The 12,040-nt window shown below is 47.3% G+C and overlaps 1 protein-coding gene across 5 annotated transcripts in view; it reads left to right on the top strand.

Annotated features, from left to right (window-relative positions):
• The window catches only part of LOC115471274, a 171,053-nt gene that overhangs the window by 80,474 nt on the left and 78,539 nt on the right, over window positions 1–12,040 (top strand). For all 5 annotated transcript variants that reach the window (XM_030205002.1, XM_030204978.1, XM_030204984.1 and 2 more), the window contains exon 6: window positions 1,770–1,853. In XM_030205002.1, the coding sequence (XP_030060862.1) occupies window positions 1,770–1,853 (84 nt within the window). The remainder of the gene's footprint in view (window positions 1–1,769; window positions 1,854–12,040) is intronic.

Raw genomic sequence — 12,040 nt, 5'->3', positions numbered from 1 at the left:
TGTGTGGACTGTGAAAAATTTCAGGAAGACTTTAGGAAATTGGAAATCTTTGCATCTAAATGGCAGATAAGATTTAATGTGGACAAAATGCAAAGTGATGCACATTGGGAAGAATAATCTGAATCATAGTTTTCAGATGCTAGGGTCCTCCTTGGGGGTTAGCACCCAAGAAAAAAATCTAGGTGTCTAGGTGTAGACAAGACGTTGAAATCTTCTGCCCAGTGGGCGACGACAAGCAGCCAAAAAAGCAAACAGAATGTTAGCAATTATTAGAGAAGGGATGGTAAATAAGACCGAGAATACTATAATGCTTCTGTATCACTCCATGGTGCGACCTCACCTTGAGTATTGCATTCAGTTCTGGTTGCCGTATCTCAAAAAAGATATTGTGAAATTAGAAAAGGTTCAAAGAAGAGCAACAGAAAATGATAGGGGATGGAACTCCTCTCATATGAGGAAAGTCTAAAGAGGTTAGGTCTCTTCAGCTTGGAAAATTGATGACTGTGGGGAGATATGATTGAGGTTCAAAAAATCCTGAGTAGTGTAGAACAAGTAGAAGTGAATCAATTTTTTTTTACTCTTTCAAAATGTACAAAGACTAGGGGACACTCAATGTAGTTACATGGAAATACTGTTAGAATAAATAGGAGGAAATATTTTTTCACTCAAAGAATAGTTAAGCTCTGGAACTCTTTGCCAGAGGATTTAGTAGCAGTGGTTAGCGTATCTGGGTTTAAAAAATGTTTGGACTAATTCTTGGAGGAAAAGTCAATAGTCTTCTATTGAGGCAGACACGGACGGGGGAAGGCACTGCTTGCCCCAGATGAATTGGGTTTCTGCCAGGTACTTGTGACCTGGATTGGCTACTGTTGAATGCAGGATACTGGGCTGGATGGACCATTGGTCTGACCCAGTATGACTATTCTTTTGTTCTTAATTGTAATGCACTAGTTGGCCACCACTTCTGCTCCCACACTCTGCCCATGCCATGCCCTTGACTGAAAAATACACAAAAGCTCAGTAATGCTCGATTAAAAGCGTGGAAACAGGTGAACAACCACACTTAATGCACTTTAGTAAAAGGGTCCCTTAGCTTAGGGACAGGGAAATTACCTGTTGTACCTAAATATAAGTCACTTTGAGCTGCTACTGAAAAGGTGTGAGCTAAATGTAAAATAATTTGTTTTTCTCTCCAGCTCCTAATTGTTACCACTCATTTTTATAATTCTCACACAGATACCTGTTCCCACAGGGTTGAGTTTGTAAAATGACTGGTTGCAGCTGTTATGAGATTGGTTTGGTTTCTTACCTTCACGAAGTGGCAGAGCCTGGGGTATAGTATGATGGAGATTAATTGCTGAGTTTGCATATGGAAAGTGCAATGTACCAGTTTCTGTTTCTTTTGTCAAATGGATTGCATTTCTCAAAGGGTAGCACTAAAGTATTTTTTCAAATACCTCATGAAGTGGTCCTTTTAATGAAGCTTAGTTTAATGCTAACGGTTATTAGTGAATGCTAAATACTGCATGCCCTGTTTTATACTGTGGGCTGCTTAGCACATAGTGCATGCTAATGTCTGTTAGCGTGGACTAAGCTTTAGTAATAGGGCCCCAAAATAAAGAGATGGGAGCTGTGCCAGTACCCACTTTCCAGACAGTTTATTAAGGTGTTGTCCCTAGAGTACCAGGACTTGTTCACTATAACACCAATTCTTTTGAGACATATTTTCTCCCATTTTGTTAGAAAATAACCAAGGTTTTTCGTTTCAGAAGTTGAAATTGAGACGCCTAAACATGAATCTCGGACTTTGGATGAATGGCTTGCATCCTGCAAAGGAACAGAACCTGCTCTTGGTAAGTTACCCCCCCCTCCCCCTGACATTAAAGTAGAACAATGATAATGTTGTTTTGGTATTTAATAGTCTGGTAGCATTTGTTGTTTTGGCGTTGTTGTGTGACTTTGCCTATATGAATGTACAGCCACTTGCATGACAAGGCAAATAATTTCAGCCTTTATTGTCTCATGGCACACTTTACACAGCACAGAAATTGGCAAGGCACACCCCCACACATGGTCCAGCATTTTACCTTCTTCCCCACCCTCACACATGGTCCAGCATTTTACCTTCTCACCCCCCCCCCCCCCCACATACACACAGATAGCCCAACATTTACTTCTCTCCCCCATCACAAATACTCCAGCATTTACCTTTTCTTCTCCCTACCCTCACAAATAGTCCTTTACCTTCTCTGCCCTGCCCCCCCCCCCCATCCTCTCTCTCCAGTTGGCGACCAAGCATCTCCCTTTATCTTGAGATCCCCCGGTGTACCTTTTAAATGTTTTCTTGTCTCTAGTGGTCGGCGGCAGTGATTCATACAGCCTGTTTGTGCCAACCCTGGAACCTTCTCTCTGACGCTTCCCGCCTATACGGAAGCAGGAAACTACATCAGAGAGAAGGTTCCAGGGTTGACGCAGGCAGGCTGTATGAATCACTGCTGCCGACCACTAGAGACAAGAAAACTTTCTCTATTCTGGTACAGATTAAGCTGGCCCAACTCCCACGGCAATGTGCTGTGGCACACCAGTTGAAAAATGCTGTCTTAAGGAAATGCAGCAAATAGTTTTCTGAAGCTACATTTCATTATGGAATGTAAACTTGTGTTTGGCCTTCAAAAAGACATACATGCTAACAGTCGAGATTAACAGATATGGTTTCTTTCTATTGTATGCATACATTTCTAATGATGGTTCTCCTGATTAAGTTAGCAGTTTTCTATGCAAAAGAATTGCACTCAGTGGTCACGGGATGCGGATTAGTTGAACGGACGTCTCTAAGCCCTGCTTTGCTCCCGCCGCACTAAAACCTTTGTTTTCATCGCACAAACCCCCCTGGACGGGCTCCCTTTTGACCCAGCTGGCTACTGCAGGTTCCGGCGCTTCTTTTGAGGAAGTTACAGGACCCAGTGGCGTGGCTAGACGGTGGGTATGCCCTCAAAGACCCTGCGGGCCAGGAAACATTGCGCGCAGCACTGGAGACCTAAGATGGCAATAAGCTCAAGTCCTTCCCTGGTAACCTTGCCGGCTGAAGCAATTAAATAGATAATGCAACAAATAACAGTGGTGCTCGATGAAAAGCTTTCTAAGATTCAGGCTTCAGTGGATCATATTAAAGAGGCTCTGGAAGGTCATGGCGCAAGACTGTAGTAGGCTGAGGATCGCATTTTGCGCCAGGAAGACAGAGCCGAGGTAGCAGACATGAGGATCGCAAAGCTTGAGGCGCACTGTAAACAGCTTGCACAAGTTGATGACCAGGAGAACCATAGAAGGCGCAACAACCTTAGGATTATCGGATTGCCTGAATCTGTTAAAGAGAGAGAACTCTGGAACTTTATGGAGAGAGGGTTGCCTGACCAGTTGGGGCTGCAGCTGTCAGATAATGTGTTACGGGTCGAAAGAGTACACAGAGTGGGTGCTCTCCGTGAGGGTGAGCAACGCCCATATTGGCTCGAATCCTCAACTATGCAGAGAAGGACAGGGTCCTCAAAGTGTTCCAAGGAAAGAAGCTAGTGGAATTTCAGGGTCACAAGATCCTGCTTTTCCAGGATTACTCTTCTCACGTCTCTGATCAATGGAAACAGATGGGTTGACTTGGATGCTGTTCAAAAACAACATCCTGGAAGCCTAGGCCAAATATATTCCGCGTATTAAAAAAGGAGGACGGAAGACCAAACGACAGCCGGCGTGGTTAAAAAGTGAGGTGAAGGAAGCTATTAGAGCTAAAAGAAAATCCTTCAGAAAATGGAAGAAGGAACCGACTGAAAATAATAAAAAAACGGCATAAGGAATGTCAAGTCAAATGCAAAGCGCTGATAAGGAAAGCTAAGAGGGACTGCGAAAAAAAAGATTGCATTGGAGGCAAAAACACATAGTAAACATTTTTTTAGGTATATTAAATGCAGGAAGTCGGCAAAAGAATCGGTTGGACCGATAGATGACCGAGGAGTAAAAGGGGCGATCAGGGAAGACAAAGCGGAGAGATTAAATTAATTCTTTGCTTCAGTCTTCACCAAGGAAGATTTGGGTGGGATACCAGTGCCGGAAATGGTATTTGAAGCTGACGAGTCAGAGAAACTTAATGAATTCTCTATAAACCTGGAGGATGTAATGGGGCAGTTCTACAAATTGAAGAGTAGCAAATCTCCTGGACCGGATGGTATTCATCCCAGAGTACTGATAGAACTGAAAAATGAGCTTGCGGAGCTATTGTTAGAAATATGTAATTTATCCTTAAAATCAAGCATGGTACCGGGGGGGGGGGGGGGGGGTTCGCCCTCATAGATATTCAGGACCGGCGGCTGGAATCCGCTCTCAAATGGTCCTTTGAAGTTTCCGGGCTAGCCTTAAGGGCGTCTGTTTGCAGTTCATATGCAGCCCAGGCCTGCTTTTCTTGGTTACAACAGGCCGTGGAGCAGCCCATGGATGGTGCGGAGTCCCTCATTGAGGTTGCACCGCGGATGGAGTCGGCCTTGTCCTTTCTGGCTGACGCCCTTTATGATCTGGTGAGAGCTTCGGCTAAACAGATGTCTGTGGCGGTGTCTGCTCGCTGCCTTCTATGGCTACGGCATTGGGCAGCTGACATGGCCTCTAAGCAAAGGTTGGTGAAGTTACCCTTTAAGGGCCACCTGTTATTTGGAGAGGAACTGGAAAAGATTGTCAAAGACCTGGGAGATTCTAAACCCCAGAGGTTACCCGAGGATAGGCCGCAGCCTTCTTCCAAGGGTCATGCTGTTCCCTCCTCTTCCAGACCTCGCTTCCGTGAAGCTCGAACGTATCGCCCGGGGCGCTCTGCTGGGGTTTCTCAACGTCCCCGTTTTCGGCAGAGGAACTCCTTTCGCTCAGACAAGAGATCCGCAGCGGCCGGGTCAATGCCAGGAGTTCAGGGCCGTCCTCCACAATGATGGGACGCCGGTCCACTCCTCCTTGCCAGCTGTAGGAGGACACCTTTCCCTCTTTCTCGAGGAGTGGATCAAGATTACCTCAGATCAGTGGGTCTTGGACCTGATCAGAGAAGGTTACCGTTTGGAATTCAACGCCCTGGTGAGAGACGTGTTGTTGGAGTCCCGATGCGGCACTGCCGTCAAACGGGCGGCGGTAGAGGAGACCTTACAAGTCTTGTTGCACCTTGGAGCAGTGATCCCTGTGCCTCCCGCCGAGCAAGGCTGCGGCCGTTACTCTATTTATTTTGTGGTGCCGCGAAAAGGAGGGTCTTTCGGCCCATTCTCGACTTAAAGAAAGTGAATGAGTCGCTGAGAGAGCAGCATTTCACATGGAAACCCTGCGCTCCTCATTGCGGCAGTCCAGCCAGGAGAGTTCCTCACGTCTCTGGACCTAAAGAAGCTTACTTGCACATTCCTATTTGGCCCCCGCACCAACGGTTTCTCCGGTTTGCGGTGTTGGGAAAACATTTCCAATTTCGGGCCTTGCCTTTCGGCCTCACCACAGCTCCCCGAACCTTTTCCAAGGTAATGGTGGTAGTAGCTGCTTATCTCAGGCGAGAGGGTATCCGGGTTCACCCGTACCTAGACGACTGGCTCATCCGAGCAGACTCCGAGGAGGAGAGTCTTCATGTCACAGCCAGAGTGGTCTCAGTACTACAGTCTCTGGGCTGGGTGGTCAATATACCCAAAAGTCACCTGACCCCCCCTCTCAGTCTCTAGAGTATTTGGTGGTCCGGTTCGACACAAGCTCTGGGTTTGTTTATCTACCCGACTCAAGGCGGTGCAAGCTTCAGAATCAGGTCCGTCTGCTCCTGCGGATGCCTCGCCCGCGAGCCTGGGACTTTGTCCAGTTGTTGGGGTCGATGGCAGCCACTTTGGAAGTGGTGCCTTGGGCGAGAGCGCACATGATGCCTCTGCAGATTGCCCTGCTTCAACGATGGTCTCCAATATCCCAGGATTATCAACGCAGACTCACGTGGCTCCTATGGAGTGGTGGCTCTCAGACAGCATGCTGCGGTGAGGAATGCCGCTAGCCCTCCCCGATTGGTGCCTGGTCATCACGGATGCCAGCCTGCAGGGCTGGGGAGCTCATTGCCGGGGACACTATGCCCAGGGTCTGTGGACACCCGAGGAGTCGGGATGGTCCATCAATCGCTTGGAACTGAGAGCGGTATTTCAGGCTTTGCTGGCCTTTCACAAGAACCTGGAGGGGCTGGCTGTCAGAGTTCTGTCGGACAACAGGACAGCAGTGGCCTATATAAATCGCCAAGGTGGCACTCGATGCGCAGCCCTAGCAGCGGAGGCCGCGCAGATTTGCCACTGGGCCGAGTTGCATCTACAGCTTCTGTCAGCAGCCCATATCGCAGGTCAGAGCAATGTGCAAGCCGACTTCCTCAGCAGGCATCAGATCGACCCGGCGGCATGGGCCTTGGCAGACGAAGTGTTCCTTCAAATATGTGCCAGATGGGGCAGGCCCAAGGCGGATCTCATGGCTTCAAGCGCAAATGCCAAAGTTCCTTGCTTCTTCAGCAGACGAAGAGATCCCCGCTCGACGGGGTTGGATGCTCTGGCTCAACCCTGGCCCGCAGGCCTCCTGTATGTGTTCCCGCCATGGCCCTTGATAGGACGAGTCCTCCTACGAATTTGGCTATAGTAACATAGTAGATGACGGCAGAAAAAGACCTGCACGGTCCACCCAGTCTGTCCAACAAGATAAACTCACATGTGTCATTTTTTGTGTATACCTTACCTTGATTTGTACCTGTCTTTTTCAGGGCACAGACCGTATAAGTCTGCCCAGCACTATCCCCACCTCCCAACCACCAGCCCTGCCTCCCACCGCCGGCTAAGCTTCTGGGGATCCCTTCCTTCTGAGGAGGATTCCTTTATGTTTATCCCAAGCATGTTTGAATTCCGTTACCGTTTTCCTCTCCACCACCTCCCGCGGGAGGGCATTCCAAGCATCCACCACTCTCTCTGTGAAAAAATACTTCCTGACATTTTTTTTGTCTGCCCCCCTTCAATCTCATTTCATGTCCTCTAGTTCTACCGTTTTCCCCTCTCCGGAAAAGGTTCGTTTGCAGATTAATACCTTTCAAATATTTGAACGTCTGTATCATATCACCCCTGTTTCTTCTTTCCTCCAGGGTATACATGTTCAGGTCAGCAAGTCTCTCCTCATCCCATACCATTCTCGTAGCTTTTCTTTGCACCCCTTCCATTTTTTTCACATCCTTCACAAGATACAGCCTCCAAAACTGAACACAATATTCCAGGTGGGGCCTTACCAACGTCTTATACAGGGGTATTAAAACCTCTTTTCTTCTGCTGGTCACACCTCTCTCTATACAGCCTAACAATCTTCTAGCTACGGCCACCGCCTTGTCACACTGTTTCATCGCCTTCAGGTCCTCAGATACTATCACCCCAAGATCCCTCTCCCCGTCCGTACCTATCAGACTCTCACCACCTAACACATACGTTTCCCGTGGAGTTCTACTCCCTAAGTGCATCACTTTGTATTTCTTCACATTGAATTTTAATTGCCAAACGTTAGACCATTCTTCTAGCTTCCGCAGATCTTTTTTCATGCTTTCCACTCCCTCCGGGGTGTCCACTCTGTTGCCAATCTTAGTGTCATCCGCAAAAAGGCAAACTTTACCTTGTAAGCCTTCGGCAATATCACTCACAAATATATTGAATAGAATCGGCCCCAGCACCGATCCCTGAGGCACTCCACTACTCACCTTTCTCTCCTCCGAGCGAACTCCATTTACTACCACCCTCTGGCGTCTGCCCGTCAACCAGTTCCTAATCCAGTTCACCACTTCGGGTCCTATCTTCAACCCTTCTAGTTTATTCAAGGGCCTCCTGTGGGGAACCGTGTCAAAAGCTTTGCTGAAATCTAAGTAGATTACATCCATAGCACGTCCTTGATTTAATTTTCCGGTCACCCAGTCAAAGAATTCAATGAGATTCGTTTGGCACGATTTCCCTTTGGTAAAACCATGTTGTCTCGGATCTTGCAACTTATTTGCTTCCAGGAAATTCACTATCCTTTCCTTCAGCATGGCTTCCATTACTTTTCCAATAACCGAAGTGAGGCTTACCGGCCTGTAGTTTCCAGTTTCTTCCCTATCGCCACTTTTGTGAAGAGGGACCACCTCCGCTGTTCTCCAATCCCACGGAACCTGTCCCGTCTCCAAGGATTTATTAAACAAATCTTTAAAAGGACCCGCCAGAACCTCTCTGAGCTCCCTCAATATCCTGGGGTGGATCCCATCCGGTCCCACTGCTTTGTCCACCTTTATATTTTTAAGTTGTTCATACACACTCTCTTCCGTGAACGGTGCTATATCCACTCCATTCTCACATGTACTTTTGCCAGTCCATTGCGGTCCTGCTCCAGGATTTTCTTCTGTGAAAACAGAACAAAAGTATCTATTTAGCAAATTTGCTTTTTCTTCATCATTATCTATATATCGGTTCTCAGCATCTTTGAGTCTCACAATTCCCTTTTTAGTCTTCCTCCTTTCACTAATATACCTGAAGAAAGTTTTGTCACCCTTCCTTACATTTCTAGCCATTTGTTCTTCCGCTCGCGCTTTTGCCAGATGTATCTCTCTCTTGGCTTCTTTCAGTTTCATCCGGTATTCCTCCCCTTGTTCCTCTTCTTGAGTCTTTCTGTATTTCAGGAACGCCAACTCTTTAGCTTTTATTTTCTCAGCCACTTGTTTGGAGAACCATGTTCCACTTCCGTTGCTTATGCTCGGATCTGGCACCAATTTGATGCATGGTGTGCTTCTAAAGCCCTCACACCCTCATGGGCCACTGTCTCGCCGATACTTGACTTTTTGTAGGATGGTGTACAAAAAGGCTTGGCCTATAATTCCCTGCGTGTTCAAGTGGCAGCCTTGGCATGTTTTAGGGGGAAGGTTGCTGGCCTCTCCCTGGCTGCGCATCCGGACATTGCACGGTTTCTTAGAGGGGTGCTTCGGCTCCGTCCTCCCGTGCAGGCCCCTTGTCCTGCCTGGAACCTGGGGCTAGTTTTAAAGGCTCTTCAGTGTTCGCCCTTCGAGCCGCTAAGGCGAGCTTTGGAGAAGGATGTGACTCTAAAGACAGTCTTTTTGGTGGCCATTACTTCGGCGAGATGGGTGTTTGAGCTCCAGGCGCTGTCCTGTGGAGACCCATTTCTGCAATTCTCAGAGTCTGGAGTGACGGTACGTACGGTGCCCTGCTTCCTGCCTAAGGTGGTTACAGCCTTTCACCTAAACCAGCCTATTTTCTTGCCCTCCTTTTCTCGGGAGGAGTTTCAAGACTCTTTTGGGCAGTTGCATCTTCTGGATGTGCACAGGGCTCTGTTACAGTATCTGCGGATGTCAAATCCTTTCAGGACCTCTGATCCTTTTTGTACTGTTGTCTGGTCCTCGCAGAGGGTCTCCAGCGTCTAAAGCCACTATAGCCCGTTGGCTTAAGGAAGCCATTTTTTCTACATATCGGATGTCGGGCTGGCCTCCGCCTGATGCCTTTAAAGTACATTTCAGAAGAGCGATTTCCTCCTCTTGGGCTGAGACAGGAAAACTCTCTCTCAGGAGATATGTAGTGCGGCTACTTGGGCTTCTAAGCTCTCTTTTGCCCATCATTACAGGCTGGATGTGGCTGCCAGGAGGGACGCGCTTTTTGGAGCACAAGTGCTTGCGCGTGGTGTGGCTTGTTCCCGCCCTATCTAGGGATTGCTTTGATACATCCCATTCGTAATGGATTCATCTGCTGCTGATAACAAGGAAGGGAAAATTAGTAATTTTCTTTCCTTTAGTCACAGCAGATGAATCCATGATCCCTCCCTGATTGACTCTGTTTTATGTTCAGTTTTGCCTGCAGACATGTTCTCTCATTGGGAGAAGTTGGAAAACAGTCTTCTGGACTTCTCTTCTACTACAGGAGGTTGAGTTCGTCCCTCCTTTGTGTTATTTCTCCTGTTCTGGGGCGTTTGTTCGCTGTGAGGAAAGTTCGTTATGTTACTTTGCGGTTTAACACTGCTTTGGAAGCTTCAAAATACTGAGGCAGATGGAGCTAGCCGTCCTAGAGGCACTATGGTTTTCAGAGCTAGCCATCCTAGAGGCACTATGGTTTTCAGTGTTCTCTATCTCCCCCTGCTGGTAGGTGGACACAACCCATTCATAATGGATTCATCTGCTGTGACTAAAGGAAAGAAAATTACCAAGTTAAGAACCTAATTTTCCCTTACAGGGGCAGGAAGTACAAAGAGTTGTCAGACAATTGAAGATAGCCAAAGCACTGGGGCTGAATGGTCTGGGCACAGAGTTCTACAAGATTTTGCAGGATTTGCTGATACCCTCATTTGTGTCTATGTGTGATGATGTAAGAGAATCACAGGATATGGGTTCCTCTTTAGATCACGTTTTCATTACCGTTCTCCCTAAGCCTGGGAAGGATGGAGAACTAGTGGGTTCCTATTGACCAATCTCGTTACTTAATCAGGATGTTAAAATCTTGGTGGCAGTATTAGCGTCCAGGCTGAATAGGTTTCTCCCCCAGTTGGTCCATCCAGATCAGGTAGGTTTTGTCCCGGGCAGATTTGCCTTGGCTAATATTTTTAAAGTAAGTCGTGCTTTTCTTGAGGGGCGCGGGCAACAGGGGGATGCAGTCTTGGCTAGCCTGGATGCAGAGAAGGCCTTTGGTAAAGTGGTTTGGGAATGCTTATTTTGGGTGTTGTAGCGTTTTGGCATTCGGGGCGCATTCTTAGATTGGATACAGGCACTTTTATAGTAATCCTACAGCCCAGATCATTATTAATGGCACTTTCACCAAAACATTGTCATTACAGGGGGGAACTAGGCAGGGGTGCCCCTTATCCCCCCTTTTATTTGTTCTCACTTTGGAGCCCCTAGCTGCTAGGATTCGGCAGGACTCTGTTTTGATGGGTGTTTCTATAGGGGGAGGGGGTATTGCATAAACTTGTTTGCTTATGATATGTTCTTGATTCTCGATAACGCATCAACTAGTTTACCACAAGTGATGACCATTATTCGAGACTTTGGAGCGTTCTCTGGCCTCAAGATAAATTTTGGGAAATCGGAGGCACTGCCGCTTTCTCGCCCTTGTATTTGTACTGCTTTGTCACATTTCCCTCTGATCTGGGCAGATGTGGGTATAAAGTACTTTGAAGTGCTATCTTAGTGCCAATCAGGCATGTAATTTGAAAAGTTAGATGCAATAAAGGGGCTCTGTTCTTGTTCGAGGGACCTCCCAGTGAACATTTGGTGCTGTGTTGCGCTGGTCAAGATGGTTGTTTTGCCCAAGCTGCTATACCCCTTGCAGATGCTCCCGCTCTGAATGCATAGACGGGAAGATAACATGTTTTGTAGCATTGTTAGCTCCTTCATATGGCATGCAAAGAGACCCAGAATGTCATTCCTTAAATTAATGCATGACAGGGTACGAGGGGGGGGGGGGGTCTGGTTGCCTGACCTAAGGGTGTACAACGTAACAGCACTTCTCCACTGGATTCATGAAATCTACTCAGGGGCTACTTTGTTCGCTCTGTCCCTCTTTCCTCTAAGATATACATATTCATCTCATCAAGTCTCTTCTCCAAATGATGCCTCACCAATGATTTGTACAGGGGCATTCACACCTTTCTTATGCTGCTTAGACCTCTCTCTCTGCAGTCTAGCATCCTTCTTGCTCCAGCCTCTGCCTTGTCACATTGTTTAGCCACCTTGAGATCCTCAGACACTATCACCCCAAGGCCCCTCTCCTGAATTGTGCTTATCAGTTCTCCCCTCCTATCTTGTACATCTCCTTTGACGTTTTGCACCCCAGGTGCATCACTCTCTACTTCTTTACATTAAATTTTAACTACCAGAACTTGGACCATTACTTCCTCCAGGATGTCCACTCTGTTGGGACATCTTCGTGTCAACCGCAAAAAGTCAAACTTTTCCTTGTTTCCTGTTGGCAATGTAGCTTACACATACATTAAACAGACTCTGGCCCCAGTATTCACTTTCCTTTCCTCG

Source organism: Microcaecilia unicolor, chromosome 1, assembly GCF_901765095.1.
Source record: "Microcaecilia unicolor chromosome 1, aMicUni1.1, whole genome shotgun sequence".
In the NCBI taxonomy this organism is placed as follows: domain Eukaryota; kingdom Metazoa; phylum Chordata; class Amphibia; order Gymnophiona; family Siphonopidae; genus Microcaecilia; species Microcaecilia unicolor.
This window is presented reverse-complemented; position numbering and strand designations above follow the sequence as displayed.